Genomic DNA, 22278 nt, shown 5'->3' with positions numbered 1-22278 from the left:
TTTTATGTCTTCAAAATCACGAGTCACTGCTGTGAAACACGCAAGCTGGGCCACACAAGCAGTAAAATTCTGAGCAAGAGACAAATGTTATGTTTGCATGCAGTATTCAAACCCTTTCTCAACCAAATCGTATAGTCATGGACCAGTGTATCTATTAGAGAGTTGCTAACAAATTTTATGCACTCTACGCAGGGGTGCATTAGCCCAAAGAATGCTAGTGAACTTTGCCTCATGTTCTTAAAAATATCTGGTACCTTCGGCATAACAATTACAGTGCGCAGAAGAGAAAAAAAATGATATTTCAGAATTAGGTTCACCTGAATAATTAGGGCAAGTCACTGATAGCGTCACAATTCAATTCTTCTTGAATTGCCCATGATTCTAGTTCTCTTTTTCTTTGTCTCTTAATTCATAGACCTGGTACTTTTATCGGCAGAGGAGAAAGACCACGCATGAAACAATCTGGTCTCGAGTTGGAGAAAACACTCTGCTTCTATCCTTCACTGGCTTCTATTCTGCACCTCGTGTCCTCCGTTACTGTGTGTCTCCTTACTGCTTCAGAGCTGCAGGTATGTACCTCTCCATGCCAAAGAACTTGATTCCGGAGACAGAAAGAGATACAGAAAAGGAAGGAGAGACAGACAGACAGACAGACAGACAGACAAATAGAGACAGAGAGAGAGAGAGAAACAACTTGCTGTAAGAATCATGTTGGAAAGTATGTAGTCTCTTTGACAGCTTACTCAGTAATGTCAAAATCATTTCACCCTAACACGATGTCATGGAAGCAAATATCAAATGCTACAATTGTCCTCATCAATAGATTAAAGATTGTAGTCATTGCATGAAGGCTGGCAAATCTTGGAAAATGAAAGACGTATCACCACAATGTGAATATGATCACTGTCACCAACAGTATCACTGCCACCAACAGTATCACTGTCCAAACATTACCAAGATAGATGATAAAATGTCACAATTTTCCCCCCTTTTTTAATCACATCATCGTAGCTGTTATCCCAATGTGGTAATCAGCTCTCAGAATCTTATGACACTCATCAACTTCAAATGATATCATCAATGTCATAGAAAATTAATTTCATAGATAATACTAACCAGTTCACTCTGTGCTTCCATGACAACAATTACACGGAGGGAAAGTGAACGAGCATCACTGGATATGAACTTTAATTCCATGACATTTGCTGCTGCGACAATTGCTCCTATGAAATATCAGCACACTATTACAGACAAACATAAATTCTACAGCACACATAACCCTTACAATATCTAAATGAGGAGCAGGCAGCTCACTCCTGGGCTGGTCTCACCTCCTGGCTTCCCAAATTAAATTTAGCACAGCAGAAAAATATCCTCAAATCTCATTACATGGTCCCAGCCAATGTGTTCGCGCCACTTATCACAACCACTGCAATTCAGATGAAAGGGAGTTTTCGCTACATGACGGGAAGACGGGAATACGCGGAAGCAATCAGCTGTGACAGTCCCCGTACTCACACTCCCGTCCCCATATCTAAGCAGTTTCGCTTTCCTGTACAGGACGGAGGCGTGGGGACAACATCACTGATTGGCTGGCTGGCTGGCTCACTACTGCCCAGCACTGGAACCAAAACGCCATTTGGGCGAGTACCATACCAGTTTTCCCCAAGGCAGGACGTTTCTCGGATTTGATCATGCGCAGAAGCAAATTTGCACATGGAACGCTCAACTACTGGTCGCGTCGTGCTTACGAACACTCCCTACTACCCGTGAGCATACCACCACTAGAGGGAGCCCCATTAAATGCATCGCCTCTAGAGGGCGCTCACCTTGAAGACGACGGCGATGAAGAATCCGAGGAGGGTGAGTCTCAGGAAGGTGGAGAAGAATCCCTTCTTCTTGGGGGACTTGGCCAGGATCCATCGGGCCACTGCTGCATTTCGCTCCGTGTAGGGAGGGTACCGGATCCTAAGGATCAATCAACAGGAGTTATAAAATGGGCCTTAGAATCTCTACAATCAGATTGGACAATTGTCATGCATTGATTTTTACTGATCCACACTGAGCCATGTGTCCGTTAAAATCCAAACGCATAGCTCAAGTTTTGTATAGGGTCATAGGTGTACCGGACGCAAGATGGGGAAAAAAGGTTGTATTTCATGAATTTATGGGCCCATTTTATAACACAAATGATGCACAGGCCTATTTCGTTGATCAGTGAGTATTGGATGCTCTTGTTTAACTTTGGAACAGTCTAAAACCCACTCGCTGCGCTTGTGAGTTTAAACAGTTCCAAAGTTAAACTCGCGCATCCAATTCTCACTGATCCACTCTGTCCTGTGCATCATTTGTATACAGGCTGGTTGAGAAATTGTGACCCAAGAGCAATGTTTCTTAACAGCCTTAATACTCAAAGTTACGAAGTTTGGGTCAAATTACAGATGTTTCTGTGTTCTGCTGTTGCTCTCTACATGGAAGATCTCAAGTTCTATCACCATAATACACCAAGTGAAGGAAATTTGCTGTTCAAAACAAATAAAGCTTCTAAATTCTAGGATCTGACTGAAAACCAAATTGTTCCCAATATCCCGATCTACTATGAAACATTTTTTCTTTAATGTTAGACCCAAGGTTCTATTTCATCACTACAAAAAAAGAAGGCAACAATCTCTTCTTTTCAATAACAATTTTCAGCAGAAAAGCAATTGACTGTGAGCAGCAAGTTGTTGCCAAGGTAATTGTTGTAATGGTAACTGCATCTTTTGTCCCCTACAACTATTGCAAACAGCTTTTACGGAACAGGATCAGGATTTTGAAAACTCAACTGGGTCAGAGTTCCATGTTTTAACAGTTACCTTCAGTATCTCATCAAGGGACAAATACAAAAGAAAAGTAGAAATAAATCAAACAAGAACAACATGTAGTTCATTAAAGATATAACAGCAACAACATATTTTTTTTTCTCCAAAATTCGTGAGGACTGCCTCACTTTAAAGGTGTGGGATGGATAATAGTCTTAGTTCAGATGGGGCTTCAGGTTTCCAACTTTTTTTTTGTGAGATAATGACAAACCTCTTGTGAAATATGAAAGAGCATACAATTCTAAGTAAAGAAATATTCAAAGTTTACTTGATGAAAATTGGTTTTGAAATGGCTGAGATAGCCAAAACCAAAGCAATCCTCACTTATTAGGACCACTTTGCTTTATTTTTGCAGATATCAATAACAAAACTGATTTTCATACCTCTCAGAAATGTATGATCTTCAGTATTTCATAAGTGGTTACTTATCATCTCGCAAAAAGTCAAATCTGAACCAACTATATTACGCCTTTAAATCGTTACTGTATATGCCATATATTTCGTGAGTCTAAATTTTCGCGAATGGGGAATTCCCAACGATTTTGTGAGTGATTAAATTCGCGATCCTGGAGTCTGTACTGAACGGAGAAATTGTACACGCGTATACGTAAACATTCACATCGGGATCAGTCAATATTTTTGCGTGTCTTTAATTTCGCGAAAAGCACCCGACTCGCGAAATTCGCGCAAATAAAAACCTCGCGAAATATTCGGCGTATACAGTATTCTCCACCTACATACTAAATGTTTGGTGCGATATCTTACCCTTGCATCTTCTCCGTCATCCAGACGCTCTTGTCGATCAGGACCGGTTTCTTGTGAGAGAACGCTTCAAAGGAGAACTTTCCGTGGTAAGATCCCATCCCGGAGTTACCGACACCACCAAAGGGCATACTCTCAACTGGGGGGAAAAAAGTACTAAAATTACACCAGTGCTTATATAGAATACCGATGAAAAGATGTGACAGTATTTAGTTTGTGCATGGTTAGCAAATCGTCGTGTTCACAGATATTCAGTTTGCATGAGGTTGTTGAGAACCAATCAATCAATGGCTATGACGTCACAGTTCGTTGTATAATAAAGAGTTTGACATTTAGCGGTGGCCTGGCAGCCCAGGGCCACTAAAAGTTGACGTACAGTATGGCTACAAAACTTACAAAATATTAACTTTTGACATCCTGATCGAGCAACTAAGATTTGAAGTGGATTTTTGTGTTTTCTCTTATTTTGGAACACTACAAGCCACACCCATAATTTCAAACTTGAAGACTTTAGTGGCCTGAACAAGCAAGAGGAGAGATAAGTAAGAAAGGAGCCCTGTTGTATATCTTGTCAAGACTCTGTGCAAAACCACATCTTGTGAGATTAACCTGGTTTGGATTTCATTATTTTTTTTCGAGCTTTGTGTGTACATAAATCAACTCAAGAGCGAACTACATGTATGATATACACAAGGTATATTCACACTGTCCTTTCCAGAACTGATCCTGAAAAATTAGCGAAACTGTAAAATGTCAAAACTTCCTTATTTTTCACCCTTTTCCGATCAAAATCTCATCACTGAACTCGTAATATTTTACTCTTTTTTATTAGACTAACTTAAATTTGAACTGGATTTCCACTTAAAGTAGTCTCTATTCATTGACAATTAGTTTCTACACATCTGCGTCAATTGCCAAAGAAAGTACAATACGGGTTGAACATCAATTCAATATGACATCTAGAAAAGAGACGAATACCAAATATCAAATTCCCAAGTAGAAACGATTTGAATGACAGCATCACAAAGCCATCTCAACCAAAAAACCACCACTACAATATTTTTGATTCGTACTCGCCGCATGGATGAGGCAGTCGTTTCCGACAAATCCGCCGCTCGACGTCTCATGCGCGACCTTTTCCAAGGTTTTCAGATTGTTGGAAAATGCATAGAGGGCGAGGGGCTTCTCTCTGTGTGCGGAAGAAAACAGGACAGGAAAAATTGACCTCGAGAGAAAATAAAAACTTTGCAGAGTAAAACAAGCAAGAGATCCGCGGATCTCACGCTCACCTGATTATCACACATTCATCATAAATGCATTCTTGCAGACTACCACTTGTACCTGAGAACATTGCAAACTTGGGGGTGGGGCATATTTGTGGGCTTCTATTGGGGCATGGTGTCCATATGCATACTTCATCACACTGGTTAAAGGGACGCAGTCCTTACGAAATTTAAAAAAATATGTTGTAGTTGGTACCTCCATTGAACTACTTTCATCAAAAACAAACTTTCAAATCACCAAATAAGCTCGTACATTTCGGTTAAAAAAGTGTGACTCTGCAAATGAGCAAGTCTTGGCGGAGAGTCATACGTCATCGATGCACAACTCTTTCCAGCGGTGTTCTGCTCGTCATCCCTAGTTATTTATAAATACATGTTTACTATTCATTTTTATATTCATTGTATATATAAATGAGCTTGAAATATTTTGTTTGAAATAATAAAACCACATATTGTCACATTTCATGAAAAAATCAGATATGATCATTTAGAACACTTAAATTGGTTTTCTGAGGCACGGCTGTCAACTTGAGAGTAGGGCATCAATGACGTTGCTCCTTTTGGCAGGCTCTTACACGATCGCTTGCAGGAATTATTTTTTAAAAATCGCGTACGGAGACAATTTTTGATGTCCACGCGTATAAATTGGTGAAAGGTTACATTTTTTACTCTTCTTAATTATCAGTACAGTGAAAATCTCAGGACTGCTTCCCTTTAAAGATAGCTGCAAAGTACACCCCACCTTGTATGTAGACAATTTAACTAAGACGTTTAAAACACAAACACACTACAGCAAAAACTTATCTGTAAAAATTCCCCCCCCCCCTTTCAATTGCCTCCCAACCTTGGATCTACTTATGAATACTGTAAAACGAGAAATTTTCGCGTGCATTTTAATTTCGCGAATTTCGCGAGCGCCAAAATTCGCGAAATTAAAATGCACGCGAAAGTTTTTGTCTACATTACATGCATTGAACGCCAGTGGCAATTCGCGAAAATTTCATGCCGCGAATATATCATGTTTTACAGTAACCTTGAACATGCACTTCTCTAATAGATTTACTCATAGCATTTCCAGTTTTAAACAATATGTGGAAAAGTGAATATTCAATTTGGCCTGCTGTTGGCGGGTTTTGAGATGGGCATTCACATTCATTTGAGAGCATACCCCAAGCTTTACTTTTGAAACCGACACTCACCTGCTGTTGATGAAGTCAATGGCTTCTTCCACACTGTTCACATTGTGGATGGGAAGAATGGGCCCAAAGATCTAGGAAGTATGAGGGATCAGAGATAGATGAAAAAAGATTAGAATATTATCCACTTACAGAGAGACAATGATAATGACGATGACACTCATTGGCCCGAATTCACGAAGATGGTTTAAACTTAGACCATGGTACAAATTTAGACCGTGGTCTAAAATAAGCGTTAAATAGGCGTACCAATACATGCGCCCATCAATGCATGTTTGTTTACTGGATGCCTGTTAGCGTACGCAATCCGTCAATCATATCTACGCAGGAGAAATATACATAAACCATGGTTTAAATTTAGACCACCTTCGTGAATTCGGGCCATTATGTTCAGAGTAATGATAGTAATAGACACATAAGTGTAATAGTATTAAAAAAAATCACAAATAGTGGTTTGGAGTAGCAGTTAGTAGCTGTGGTAATAGTAGTTGTCATTAAGTGGTAGTAGTACTAGTAGTGGTGGTGGTGGTAGTGGTAGTAGAAATAGTAGTAGTAGTAGTAGTAGTAGTAGTATAGTAGTAGTAGTAGTAGCAGCAGTAGCAATAGTAGCAGTAGTAGTGGTAGTAAGTAGTAGTAGTAGTAGTAGTAGTAGTACAAAGTAGTAGTAGTAGTAGTAGTAGTAGTAGTAGTAGTAGTAGTAGTAGTAGTAGTATAGTAGTTACGGTAGTAATAGTAAGTAGTAGTGGTAATGGTGGTAGCAGCAGTAGTAGTACACAGCAATAGTTGAGTAGTGGTAGCAGAAGTTGTAATTACTGTAGTCATTACAGAAATGATATTGATGATAATAATGCTAATTATGGTTACAAAGATGATAATAACAAAAGCGATGATAAAAATAATCAGCAAAAGTAACAACAATAACAATCCTGACAAAAATAGTAACAGTAACAATATTGATGATAAAAATTATGATAATAATGAGAATATCACAAAAATAAATCAGCCAAAATCATAATCATAATCAGTAATCTCACCTCATCTGTCATACACTGTGCGTTCAATGGTGGATTGAGAATCACTGTAGGTTCTATGTAGAGGTCAGACTCATCCGTCCTTCCACCGATGGCAATGGTCTGGCCTTCCAACATGGCCGATATTCTCCTGCAAAGAATTGTTTTTGTTGTTGGCTTGATTTTGTCTTGATTTTCTTTCATTTGTGACCGGCGACAATGGCTTCAGGCAAAAGCCGGGAATTTTGACAATTCATTTTTTTATTGAATCACATTGCCCATTTCCTAAGCTTTGCATTGATATAAAACACTTGTATTCTTCGGCACCATAAGGGGGCATAAAAAAAGCAAAATACAATGCACTTTTTAATCTATTAGCCTGACGAAATTGCGAAAAAAAAAACAGGCTCTGAAGGTTCACCTCACGTAGCAACACTGGGCACATTGGCGCATCATCAATAAGAAGATCGAAACTGGCGAGTGCGATGCAATATAGGGTGTTTAAAATTCCATTCTCAATAACAAAACCTTACTTTTATGCCATGAAATTTAGTGTAGGTGTAAACTAGAAATGTCGCTATGGCGACTGATGCCTCCGCCATAATGCATGATTCTCCCCATAGGTGTATGGTACAATGTCTTCACAATGTGTGATGATTGACAAAATATTGAAATGTCATGTTTGTCAGAAATATCTTGAATGTTCACATTCCTTGAACTAGGTTTGCTATAATTATCTAAGAGTGCAGGTACACGCATTTGGGGAAGTGAGGATTTTTACTTGACTTCTGACCGACCCTTTTGTAAGTTTATACATTGAGTAATTTTCAAGGTATGAAGAAAGAGTGTAATTACAGTATAAAATATATATATATTTTTTTTGCATTTAAACCTGGCCTTTGACCCTTAACCTTTGACCTTTGAGAGAATCTACATTAGGTAATACATGTATATATAACGTTTTGAAAATGATAATGCAAGCATTGCATATAATACTAGTTAATGAGGGAAATAGTAAAATTTTGAGTTGACCTTGACCTTTGACCCCTGACTATTGACCCATGACCCCTACATTCCCTAGATAATCCCTGCCAGTCAGTACATGCGTATGTACCAAGTTCCATAAAAATACATTGAACCATTTGCAAGAAAGTGAAATTGTAACATTCTCACCTAACCTTTGACCTTTTGACTTTTGACCTCATGACATGAAACTCTCTGGAGAATCTTTACGCAGTAGTACATGTCTACAATAAGTTTGGAAAAAAAATACCTTCGGACATTGCATGGATATGGGGGAAATAACATTTTTAGCATTTGACCTTGACCTTTTGACCTTTGACCTCTTGCCAATGTCACTAAAATCAACTCAACTAATTGCCCTATCATACATCATCCTTGGACCAAATTTGGTGAAAGCTGCTTCATCCAGTTTTGAGTTATTACGTAAACAGTTAAATTTTAGGATTTAACCTTGATCTTTGACCTTTGACCTCTGTCCAATTTCACTCAAAAACTAATCAAACAATTGTCCCATCATACATCACTCTTGGACAAAGTTTGGTGAAATTTGCTTGATCCAGTCTTGAGTTATCGCGTAAACGGATACAATTTCATGATTTGACCTTGACCTTTGACCTTTGACCTTTGGCCGATTTCACCCAAAATCTAATCAACTAATTGCCCTATCATACTTTCTACTTGGACCAAGTTTGGTAAAATTCCAGTCAATACTACTCAAGTTATCGCGTAAACGAATGCGGACGGACGTACGGACGTACGGACGTACGGACGAACGGACGTACAGACGTACGGACGTACGTACGGACGTACGTACGGACGTACGTACGGACGGACGGACAACCCGAAAACATAATGCCTCCGGCACCACTTCGTGGCGGAGGCATAAAAACATGTCAAGGATTCTATTTCTGAAAAAAAAAAATCAACAATATTGGTCAAAACCTTTGTACCTCCGCCTAGGAGGGAATTTGCTTGTGCAACTTTTGCCTGAAACCATTGTCGCGGGTCACATTTTGTGTCACTTTATTGGATACTTCAATTCAAATATGAACCCACTAGACACTTAGGTCAGTTTCAAACAACTGGCAGAAATTTATCAACTCTGTACGCATCCAGGCATTTAGCTTTCTATATTGTAAAACCAGAAACGTTCACAGCATGAAACTTTCACGAATTCGAGCTGACAGCCTTTTCCGTGACATGAAACTTTCAGGATTTGTGGCCGTCGTTTAATGCATTGAGTAGACAACAATTTTTGTGTGCCTTTTACTTTTGAGAATCTTTGCTCCTCACTGACTTTGCAAAATTGTGTGCATAATGAAAAATTCAGAATTACACTAACAGAATTTCTGATTCAGAGTGCTCTTTCATTGTAAAGATATATCTTACAACTGTATGTTGTTATTCAGAATTAAAGGGACACATTTTTTCTTATTCAAAATGCTCTTTCATTGTCGAGATAAACCTTGAGTTCTCTGCTTTATGGTCTGTTGATAGCTAGTCTCATCTGTTGATGTGACACAACTTTTAAAGGGAACCCAAACCCAAAGAGAAATGAGGATTGAGTGAAAGCAGCAACATTAATAGAACACATCAGTGAAAGCTTAAGGAAAATCGGATAATCAATGCAAAAGTTATGAATTGTTAAAGTTTTGGTGTTGGAACCGCTGGATGAGGAGACTACTAGAGGTTATGATGTCATGTGTGGACAACATTATAAAGAAAATATAAAGGGAATTCCACAAAAATTCATTTTTCATGAAAATTACACATTCAATCAACTTGATACTGACATATGTTAAGGATAGAATCATTCCTCCTGCTTTCTGAGAGTGGGTTGTCAAGGCTCTTTCATTGTTCTAGAAAAGTGAAAGCATGTTGGATTTTCTTTATAATTGTTGTCATAAATCTAAAGTAATCTCGTCATCCAGCAGTTCTAGCACCTAAACTTGAACATTCATAACTTTTGCATCGATTATCCAATTTTTCCTCAAACTTTCACTGATATGTTCTACTAATGCTGCTGCTTTCACTCAATCTACATTGCTCTTTGGATTTTAATATCCTTCAATCAAAGTGATTTTTCACTACAATAGTGAAGGCACTGCCTACTTTGCCATCAGAACTGGTTTTCTTACTTGAAGTGTCTCTTGTTGACGATCCTGGCGTAGTCTGGATGCTTCTGGGGGTCTGCGCCGAAGAAATCCTTGATCGACTTGCGGATGACCTCCAATAGCTTGTCGTTGAGGATCGGGTGGCAAAGGACGTAGTCGGGTGCGATGCACGTCTGCCCGCAGTTGACGAAGCGCCCCCACGTGGCACGGCGGCCCGAGATTTCCAAGTCGCTGTTGCGATCGATGTAACAAGGGCTGGATCGGGAAACAATTAAGCCAAGTTATGTACGTCTTTGAGGAATATCACACGGTGGCAGATTAGGCACTACCTGTAGGCCTAGACACTTAGAACATTCATTACATCTACCAGGTAAGAAGAAGAAAGCTAACAGTCATTTTCACAAGCTTAACCCCTTGAGGACGAGTCCCAAGTATACTCGGGCAGGTGTCTATGGGAAATGCGTGTTGTAGCAAAATCAGTCCGTACTCCACGGGCTAAGATAAGATTGCTACCCATCATACACTGAAAATCATTTCCAATGTTATGTCATTATATTTTCACCAAATTATCACATTTATTTTCTCTTTCCATGCATTCCCGTCTTAGTAGCGGATGTCTTGAGCTGTGGAATTAAGAACACATGAAATTCATCTTATCCAGCTGAGCGCAAAAAAAAATACTGGCGCGAATATATACACTTTTACAGTAATAGGGCTTTTTCTGTCAATCATCACCATCACCATCATCATCATCATCATCATCATCATCACCATCATCATAATCATAATCATAATCATCATCATCATCATCACCATCATCATCATCATCATCACAATCATCATCACCATCACCATCATCATCATCTTTATCATGTGCATCATCCCCATCATCTCCCATATCACCTCCGTAATCACTCTCATGGTGTATTTTCCTCCTAAAACTTCACCTCTTTCCACCGAGTTCAAGGGTCAGAGGGGTCAAGTGCTTGGCTGCTGCTGCCATGACAATCTTGGCCACAGTGGTGTTCCCGGTGTAGAGAATGTGATCAAATCTCTGGGCTAGAAGCGCTGTGGCCACTGCAGCATCACCATTCACAACTTGGTAACAGTCCTGGGAGACCAACAAGAAAAAAGCAAACAAGCAAACAAATAACAGGAGGGATTAGCCACAGGGATGTCAAAGAATAAAGTGTCTATGTTACATTTACAGGGCAAGTAGGTTTAAATGAATTGTAGTTTGGCACAGATAGAGTAAAATGTTGTGTGGAAATCTGCATCATAAACAAAAGGTTGTCAGTGTAGAAGTAATTAAAATGCTCATAAGGGACCCTTGTAACATTGGTGATGCTGCATCTCAAAACCAACTCAGAGTCACCAGACATGGATTTTTAGTTAAGGGCAGATTCTGAAAGAGCAGACTCTAAGCTTTAAAATGATGTATAACTCAATTCAAATGGACTCTCCTAACCTATAGATATTTGAAAGAAAGCACACACTCTGGAAAATGTGTGAACTGAGAAAAGAGGTTCTAAAGTTAGGGTCTATTCAACCACTTAATCTAATACCAAGCCATGCTCGCTGTCTAATAAATGGGACTAAAAACAGGATGTCAAACACCATAGCAACAATAAAGGGATAACCAGATTAAGCTGAAACTAAATATGCTATATTAACACATTCTGTCCATGACTAATACCAACTTTTAAAGTAGTAGCATCATCCTTTCAAAAGATATTGGAGTTGAAAGTGAAGAGTGTTTAAAAGATTTTTCACAAATGCAAAGATGCCTCTAAGGCATCCCTTATTACACTATTCTACGAAAAAGTGTTCCAGAAAAACTGTGAAAAAACACAGCTTCCCCTTTCCTTTTATGATCCCAAACTTTGACATAATGTAGAGGAAGAACTGATCTTTCAGAAAACATGAAAATATAAAGATTGATTAGGTTGACCAGTTTCACCTTTTTTTTGAGTGCCTATTAAAAGTACAAACAGGGCATGCAACTTTTTGGAAGTTTTGTGATGCACGGTCACGGACATCTGCAGTGATACAAGATTGGTCTAAACTTACTGATTTTCAAGTTTTCTCTTTTTAATCATTATAATGGTAATCTGCACTTTTATCATCATGATAATCATGATGATAATTAACATTATTATGGCTATTATCATGTCAGAGAACATGTGAAAGAATTCAAGGGCCAGCTCACATTGTCGAGGTACTCTGGGAGAACTTTCTCGAAGAGCTCGGCAGTCGCTGGCGAGAGCTCCGAGGGTTTGATGACGGCCGTGTTGCCGGCGACGATGGCGGCGAGGAGGGGTTCCATGATGAGCTGGAAAGGGTAGTTCCACGCCCCTATGATGAGAGACACGCCCAGCGGCTCCCACAGGTTGTAGGCCACCTTGTTGAAGGTCACCATGTTGGTGGGAACCTGCGTGTTTCCGTTTCAGTTTCAATGTCGTTCATTCAAAGCAATAGCACTTCACAAAGCACACAAAAACAAGGCATACAATGATATAGGCCTACAGATCCAATGATAAAAAATCAAACAACAAATCACAGGTATAAATTTTACCAAGATGATATAATTGTTGGGAAGCAGCTAGATAATCCATTGTGAATAGCTGACCCATGTGCCATGAAATGTACTCGCATAACTTATACAAAATATAAGATATCAGTTGTACGACTACGGACAAGACAGGAAAATTTACAGCAATAAAAAAGATACAAAACAAACGTAAAGACATGAATGATAATAGTACAAATTCTAATAACACTTTTTCTTATATCAATTAAAAAAAAAAATCTCTCTTTTTTTTCAATGGACAAGTCAAGAAACATACTCTCAGCAAATTTCACAAGTAAGCCCAGTCAAAAGATTAAATTATGTGGTCCCCTGGCTGTCACTTCAAATGGTGAAACAAAAGAAAACTTTCAAACTGACCTTCTGCGGCTGCGTCCACTCTTCCACCTGGTCAAGGAACTGGACCGCTTCATTTTCGGCCAACAGAATCTCAAAACCGTCCGTCTCAAAGGCAGGCTGTAGAAGGATGAGAATTCACCGTTTCAAACAGGAGGTGAGCATTTTCATGTAAAATGATTTTTACTTCTATAGAAGCAGAATGAAATCCTGTTTCATGATTTCATTAAATACAGAATATTTTGCCTGATGAACAGAGATATGGGGGTTGCTATTAGTTTGAACCCATGACGTTATTATTCAATAAATAGATATAGAAATTTCAAGGGTTTGATTGCAAAATTAGCTAAGCACCATTTTAATCACTTTAAAGTAAGCCCATCTTCAGATAGAGCAAAATAATGCCTTTCAAGTGATACCTAACTTACAACAAAACATGGAACATTCTTGTAGTTATGATTTAAAATATCCGACATATTCTTATTATTTTCTTTGTTTCTTAATAGCAGTTTTCGTCAAAAATATCTCAAATTAACAAGAATGGAGTTAACTCGTCATGCGATCAGAAGTGATATCGATGATCCATTTTATTTCTCCTAAAGTAAACCTTTCTGTTGCAGGGAACTTGACAGTGTGTAGAGCGCCACAGGGATTTTTTGTTTGTGTGTTTTTGGGCTTTTTTGGCTTTTTTTTGGTGATGATTGGCACTCAAAGTATACAGAGGATTAATGTTCCATCTCATTCCGTAGAGTTCCAAGCTACTCAACAATCTCGTCCTTAAAAAAATCTTACTACTTAGTCTTTGTAATTCACATTAATGAATTCTCGTAGCGAGTTGCTTTTATTGCGACTGATTAACAATTGCTCTTTACCTCAGCTCAGTAAACTGCATAAGATGCTGAAGGCATTCTGAAGCTATTCTCTTTAACAGGACCTGGTATAATATCTGATGAGCCCCCCCCCCCCCCCCCCTCACCCCCCCCCCCCCAAAAAAAAAAAAAGCAAAACAAAACAAACAAAAAAACAGGCATGCCACAGGGATATAAAGAGCAGCAATAAATTTTGCACAATGTACGAGTGCACTTTTTTCTTTGACGATGTGGAACTGGGTCTTTAAGGGAGACTATCAATCATGCTTATTTCACAAGCAAACTTTCAGATGCCGGTATGTTTGTTTGTTTGTTTGTTTGCTGCAGGGTTGGGAGAAAGAAGAATGCAGGACATTCCATCTCTTATGACATGATTTACAGGTTTTACATTCCTGCTCACAGCTGCTACTCCCCATCTTTTATCCTGTAATCAACACAAAAAAAAAACAACAACTGGGGCCTATACCCTTCATAACAAACTTTGCTCAAAATTGAATGCCCTTTTAAAACAGAGCAAAATGTCATACTGTGTGCTGAGTAAATTTCCTTCATGTTTTACAAACTTATATGAATCATAGCAAAATTTTAAAAAAAAACTTTTTGCATGGAATAATAATGTTACACTTTGTTTGTTTGCTTATTTGTATTAGCAAATATCAAGGGATTGACACGGGGGGTGGGGGGGTGGTAATCTGAAATGGGGGGGGGGGGACTTTTCTTTTTGAATTTGAAATCTATTCTGTTCTAAAGCATGATTGTTTCTTCTGGTTAAAAGTCTCAAAAGCATGGAATTGCTGACTTTGAAATTGATCTTTATACCGTATGTCCCAAAAAAATTACAATGGTACCCTCCGCAACGATAACTTTTAAAAAACAGTGAATAAAACCAAATACAATTTCAGGGTACGAAACTATAACTCATTGCCCACATCTTACAGAAAACCCCGTTTGATTTGCTCCAGTGGTCAAAGAGAAATGAGGATTTTTAGAGCATGTCAGGAATCTCTTCCCTCCAAGTTCTGTCTATTGTGTTCACACATTAATATGCAGAACACAAGAGCATCCAAGTGCTAAACTTGGAAGAATCAGACTCATGACATGCTTTACAATAATCCACAAATTTCTCTGTGACTGCTTCACCAAATTGAATGGGGTTTTTGGCAAAATAGAGTTAAGATGTTACAGTATATTTTAAGACCCTGAAGTAGCATTCAGACGGTCTGGTCATATTGGGTGTTATCAATGCAAAAATCTGATTGTAATTTTTTGGGGGACACACTGTATTGGCAAAACAGATTCACATGTTCGTACTTCTTGCACTGACCACAAAATACAAACTTTCGTGGGTAAACCAGCACCCTCACCTTCCTCAAGTCCTTGCGCAGGGCATCGATGAAGTCCTGACGCCTCTCCCGCATCATCCGCTGACAGTTCTTGAGGTGGCGTATCCGCGCCTCGCATGACCGCGTCTTGCCGGCGCGGAAAGCTGCCCTCACTTTCTCCACAACCTGCGAGTAGGTGAGGGAATGCATCTTCAAAAGACTGAAGTGAATCTTCACTTTAGATTTGAGTTGTCTTAAAACATTTTATGGGGGTTGGTGGTACACTTTGATTCAAAGGAAAGGTCTAACCTGATAGTATGCACATTGTATGCTGTTTTGTATGAAGACAGGGAAATCAAAGGAGTAACTGTAGGTAAGTAAAAATTTTGAAGGAAATATCAGATACACCAAAAATGTTTTGAACAGGAACAAGCTTAGAGAGTACAATGTACCCGAAAGACAAATTGGCAACTCCATATGATCTTTCTGTTTGAAGTCTAAAGGACTGATAGCACTTAATAGTTCTTGCTTTTCAAAAGTAGCCTGAAGAATCCTACACAAAAACTATGTAAAACTGAGAACTTTGCAGGGAAGGGATTAAACAAGAAAATACTATTTGTACCCTTTAGCGACATTCAAAGACTTTCATAAGAGGCGGTGAATTAAACAAAAAATAAGAATCAAGATATCTATGAAATTATGGAATGACAATTGTGATAAACAAATGCACGAGACAACAACTACATGTTTAGCTACACCAAAATCATTTAAATGTATGGCAAAATGAATTTAAATTTATCAGAAACATACGTTGTATGTGTATTCTGTGCTGGATGGAAAGAGAGATATTAATGTTGCAATTTCTTAACCCGTTGAGGATGGACTGATTTTGCTACAACATCTATTTTCCATAGACGCATGCCCGAGTATACTCTGGACTCGTCCTCGGCGGGGTTAAAGGGGGCAGACTTTAAACAGTATCATATTGAGAGAAAACTTACCTCCGCTGCATTGACCGTTGCCATGGCGACCTAGGGTCTCCTTTCAGAATGGCCTTGCGAGATGTCGTGGGACTTTCCCAAACTGTTCAGATGGTGGCAACCTGTGTTCGATAAACAGAGCGCCCTCCTTCTAATAGTGTTTGGTGTGGGAGGATCTCAAGCGGGATTTTGTGGGTATCAGTCGCAAGGAAGTGCTGACCTGCATAAAAGTTGAATACAATGCAGAAACATGGCATGATTATAGTTGTGTCTGGACAGTGCACAAATGGATACAAGTTTGCAATACACCTACTTTCAATAAAACATTTTATTTGTTTTTCTTTCTTTTTTCTAAGTGATATTATGTATTGTTTTTCTTGGCTTAGCTTGCCTGGCACACAAACAATGTTATTTTACATCGAGGATGAACAGCGCTTGTATTACTAAACCTTACACATCTCTTCAAGAACATAGCAGCCCAAGCTCCTTCCAGAAATACTGTTACACGTCATATATTTTACCAATTTCACAAGTTGCACACTATTTGCAAATTTAACAACATGCATGCAAAATTATTTACTCTGACCTTGATATGAATGTGAGGTGAGCGTTTACACGTCTCCCTTCATTACTGTAGGCCTACTCCATAATCACAAATCTGTACCACTTGCAAAATTGTCCAGAAGGCCAGATTCACGAAAAAATTGGACTCAGCAAATGCGGTGACTACAGTAAATAACAGCGCACTAAAAGGAACAACACAACAAAACACGAGACATGCAAATGTATGCACATCTGTTAGGTCTATCAATCAAAGCTCAACGTTGTTTCAAACATGCATGTATACATGTAAGCTCTATATAACCCAGAATGGCTTACCCACTACTCTATCCTTCTGCATTAAAAAACCCACAATATAAGATCCTGGAAAATGTGATCACGAGTTGTATCTATACATACAACTTTTGTAGATGATGCTGTATAGTGTTAGTGGGATGCTTGTCTGGTAGAAGCCACAGTTCAAATAGCAAGAAGGCAAGGGCCAAAAATACTGTAATCAGATGCTTTGTTCTATTTACAGGGCAAAGATCATTTTACTCCAGGTAAAAAAACAAAACAAACAACAACATCTTTATTCTTATTCACCTTGGGTGGGTGTGACTGATTAACGAACAAACAAGAATTCTTGGCTAGATTTTTTTACATCAGTAGGCCCTACAATGTATATTATACACCCGTAAGTGAGAGATTTAGCGTGAAAATACTGACGCTAAGGGTTTCACAAGACAGACAACAATACAAGTAATGTTGTTGTTTGTCGTTTTCTTTCACTCAAATATCTGTTCTGCATTTTTTTTTTTTTTACTATGGTGATGTCATTTATAACGTGAATTTATCTGAAAGGTTTGTGGTGGGATCATCTAAAATTGATGGGGGTGGGGGGTGGGGTGACAACTTTCCCCTACATGTACGTAACTTTACCATCAGGTTTTTCCAGTCTGTGTCACACACAAGGTGACAAAGCTATAAAAGCAACCATTTAAACCTTTCAGAAAACATGTATGTGAATGCCTGGATTAAGATAAAAAATGCAGCTGTATATTTTTTACTGAGTCTTATCTCCTCATTTCCCTGTTCACATAAAATTGAACATTGTACTACAACAAAGCTTCATTAGTGAATAAAAAGAAAAAAGTTTTTTTTTAACCTGTTGAAGACTAGTCCCGAGTATTCTCGGATCATGGTAAATGGGAAATGTGTGTTAAAACAGGAAAGTCACTCCATCTTCAACAGGTTAATAAGTATCTAGAATACTAAGTAGAGAGGTACAGCACATGTACATGGATGTTAAATACCCTGCAATACAGGCAAATTTAAGGCTCTAGATCAGAAGTTTGAAACTGACCAGAAAAGAGACATCTGGACTATAAACATCAGATCCACTGCATGTACACCTGTATCTCCAACAGTAAATATCAGGGTGGCAGATTTACAAATGTGACCCGCTACAACAAAATGATCCTAAAGTCGGGTGAGGTCGATTATCTGAAAATTGCATGACACAATTCCCTAATCTTTCTGCTTTAAAATGATATCCCGTAACACATCTTATAAAAATAATCGGCTGTGGAGATATCGATGTTTAAAAGAGAGTATGTCAAGACGTCTGGGAAATCAGTGTTTTGAGAAAAGCGCCCTATAAAAAGTTCTCCTTGCGACGCAATCACAATCAAGGGACACGCAAGTCAGTATTCACCTCCGGACAATAGAAGGTAAGCCCTAGCAACCCCCAAAACGCTTATTCAAACACAGCGTCGGCGGTCTCCTCACCGACCAATCAGAGACCAGGATGCCAGGAGAAGCGGCTGGGCATAGCGCACCCTGCCAGCACGCACCAGTGAACTAGGCAGTGTGCGAGCTTCACGCTTCGGTTAGCGGCAAGCAGCAAACTGACCAATGAGATCACTCTGGTCGTTGTTAGGGGCGGAGCCTATCTGTGGCGCTCAATCCAAATGTTCGAACCAGTTTCTGCTTCATTGAAACGCCGAAAAACATGGCCCAGAAAAACGCTATTTTTTGGTCTTTCCTTTCATCATTTTGCTTCAAAATTTCGACAGACAATAGAAGACATGTCAGACTCTAATAATATGTCAAATTTAGAAAACCGTAAGTTTTGACCAATTTTGATGCTCTGACTTCAAACTCGATTTTCACGGCTTTGACTGTGCGCGACTTTAGGACCATTTTGTTGTAGCTGGTCACAAATTATACATGTGTTTTACATTAATATAGATACACATAACGTACAAGTAGGAATTTAATGCATACTCACAAAAAAGAGTGTGCATTTATGATTACCAACATAAATTTGGGTATGTAGGGCTACAAAAAAAGCGGGTCACAAAATGTGTTTTACATTAATATAGATCCACATAACGTACAAGAAGGAATTTAATGCATACTCACAAAAAAGAGTGGCAAAAAAAGAGTGTGCATTTATGATTACCAACATAAATTTGGGTATGTAGGGGCACACACACAAAAAAAAAAAATCAGTTGGTCCTATCCAATTAAGCAGCCACCTGTCCAATGCATTACCTTGCGTGTGTCTAATGCCGTCGGCAACTGCCTACAGTAAGTAATTCATCTCCTTCTTACCGTTTTTTTCCCCCTTTGTACTTTCGATATGGACAGAGCGCCTGCTAAACTCACTACCGTAACTTGGCTTTGACTTGGTAATCAGGGCTGACCACATTTTCAGTCACTGATGACATCATTCTATCATATGACCTTTGACATTCATCGCATGAACTGTATGATGACTAATATTACACTTGTGATCAACCTACTGATAGTGTTCACCTGCTATCACAGTGCTGTACATGTATGTTTCTATGTTATCAGTGACTGCTGTATGCAGATTTGACTGCACACACTTGTCATAGTTAATCATGATAAAGCAACTCGGCCTCATTTCAAAAAGTTCTTTGGCATAAAAGATTCATGAAATTATTAAATTAATATCGGAAGAGATGATACAGAATGGTTGTTTACATTGACTTTGTGAAGGCACGTACATTCAGACTGCGAGCTCTTGAGACAAAAATAGGCTACATTATCACAAAACAAAAAAGACACGAGATAAATGATTTACAAATCATGGGTTACAGTACATCAATGTACACTGTATCTGATCTTGATAGATAAAATGTCTTTATTGACCAACCAGTCGAACCCTGGGAAATTAGATTGCAAGTTGCCAATTTGGTGATGGCAAAATGTCCACTTTTAGAAATAAGCAAGTTAACACCAAATTGGCACCTCATATACTGCATGTCTTGCACTTGAATTCTGGACAAATTCTTCAACTTTCTAATACTCCTACTACTAAATAATTGATGAAATTCAATAATGTTAGGACGACATGAGAAATACTTCTTAATATAATGCCTACATATGTACGTGTGTCACTAAAGAAAGGACAAACCAACAAGTAATGAAATTCATCCCCTTGAACCTGCAAATTACATAGAAAAGTACATAATTCGGGTGATTGATCAGGTAAATATCAACAATTAGCAATAGGCAGCTTGTGGTTCCCACAACGAAATTTACACAGTTATTCTATCCACTACATCCAAATTTAATAAAGAATTTTCCGAGCCAACCTCCTGTTTAAGAATTCTAAACATAAACGGTTTCTATTCGCTAACTTTCATCCAACCTAACCCCTTTCCCACTGCCCCTCTCGGTGAACCACCGTTGGATTCCCTGGTGAATTCACTGGGGAACCTCTCGGTGAAATTTTCACTGCCGTCGTTTCACACCTACGACAATGCTCTCGGTGAATTCTGTTATGCAACTTTCCGCTAGATGTGTTTTCTGCTCGCGCCGCCGCCGATCCCAGCTGAAGTGTGTACAATGTAATAATGGCGCGATTCGTGCGATAATTTGAACATGGTCTGGTGGATACTGTACTACAGCGCGTAGTGGTTCGTACTTGTAACTTCTCTATGATATCACCTCTATCGATCGTAATTCACATTTTTGGAGGGCCTTCATTTCATTGCTCACAGTGTTGAAATTCGCGATATTTGCAGCTCATTATTGTATACAAAAAAGAGAAAAAAAAAATGGAATTTGCTAACATTGTGTCACTGATGCTTCTGAATCAACTTGGACTGTTCAGAAACCGAGTGATGTTGCAATCGCAGCAGTATAGTCGAGTACGAAGACGGATGAGACTCACCAGCGTACCAGACTGGAAGAGGAATCAAAGAAGAAGAAGACACGGCAACTCGAGTACACTCTAACTAATCAGCTCAGTTTATTTGTATACAGCATGTGTAGACGATACAACACCAAGATGCAATACTGTACAACAATGCCGTCGCGGCTGTGAAAGTCACACGAACGACATACTCCTGTAGTCGTGTGTGTATTTACATGGGTATACATAACGTGTGGATTAATTTGGGAGAGCGCGATAGCTAGCAAAAAACGTGTGCATGACCAGAAACAAAACATGACGTTTGACATAATTTGCATATTTTCCCCGAGTGTTTCACCGAGACAACCTTTCAATCATCATGCTGGGCGTTCCTTGGTGAACCACCGGTAGTTTCCCCGTGAACTACTGGTGGTTTCCCCGTGAACTATCGGTGTTTACCCAGGACGCTTCTAGTTCTAGGGTAAAAATTGCCCAAAATTTAATCGGTGTTTCACCTAGGCTTCCCCTAGCTAGGTTTCAACCGAGATTCCTTTCACACGCGGCCGGGGTTCCCCGGGTGCCCCTGGGGGCACCCGGGGAAGATTTCCGTAAGCAGGAAAGGGGTGTAAGATTCAGAGATGACTTCACCCATTTTAGATTTAATGGGTCATCCTCTTACCATAAATTTGACATACCACACTTATCTATACAAAAAAACACCTCGAACTTTCTTGATCCACTCTGATTCAAACTCACCACAATCATCTGATCATTTAGGGTAGGCCTACTAGAAATGTTTTAAATGGCGTAACAATTTATAAATAATGTATGAAAGCCAAGACTTGACTAATCCTCGCCCAAAAATTTACCAAACACTTCTCTACTGTTGAAATGACAAATTAAATATTTTCTTTCTTACCCACCCCTGGAACTGTGTCGTGGCTTGTTCAATGCCCGCTGCCCTGTGCTGAATCCTTTGTGGCCGTCCTACGGCTACACGGGTTACCTCGATGAAGTCCACCCCGATCCACTGGCAGGCCTGGCTGGCGCACAACCGCGCGCACTGGATGGCTGCTGCCTGTGTTGTAGCGCGCTGCTGATCGATCCTCCGTCGCGCTCACACGATTGGTGCATGCTTGGTTGTGTGTCACGAGGGAGGGGAGCTCTTCTCAGTGTACGTCCTTTATCTATCAGGTGATAAGATGTCAGCACCCCCCCCCCCCC

General features: G+C 39.3%; 1 protein-coding gene across 1 annotated transcript; it reads right to left on the bottom strand.

The window, feature by feature from the left end:
• Positions 1–485: 485 nt before the first annotated feature.
• On the bottom strand, positions 486–22038 carry LOC139714317 (aldehyde dehydrogenase family 3 member A2-like). The gene is made up of 13 exons (XM_071626031.1): positions 21974–22038; positions 16365–16563; positions 15406–15549; positions 13197–13292; positions 12459–12680; positions 11197–11360; positions 10274–10504; positions 7137–7263; positions 6106–6176; positions 4697–4812; positions 3627–3762; positions 1830–1968; positions 486–594 (listed from the first exon to the last, which is right to left on the bottom strand). The coding sequence occupies exons 2-13, from the start codon at positions 16386–16388 to the stop codon at positions 550–552; spliced, it is 1515 nt and encodes a 504-aa protein (XP_071482132.1). The 5' UTR covers positions 16389–16563; positions 21974–22038; the 3' UTR covers positions 486–549.
• Between the last annotated feature and the right edge of the window lie 240 nt (positions 22039–22278).

The sequence above is a fragment of the Diadema antillarum genome, unplaced genomic scaffold, assembly GCF_040938485.1.
Source record: "Diadema antillarum isolate AM-2024a unplaced genomic scaffold, OU_Dant_1.0 seq00002229_RagTag, whole genome shotgun sequence".
Taxonomy (NCBI): domain Eukaryota; kingdom Metazoa; phylum Echinodermata; class Echinoidea; order Diadematoida; family Diadematidae; genus Diadema; species Diadema antillarum.
Note: the sequence above shows the minus strand (reverse complement) of the source record. Positions and strands in the feature narration are given on the sequence as shown.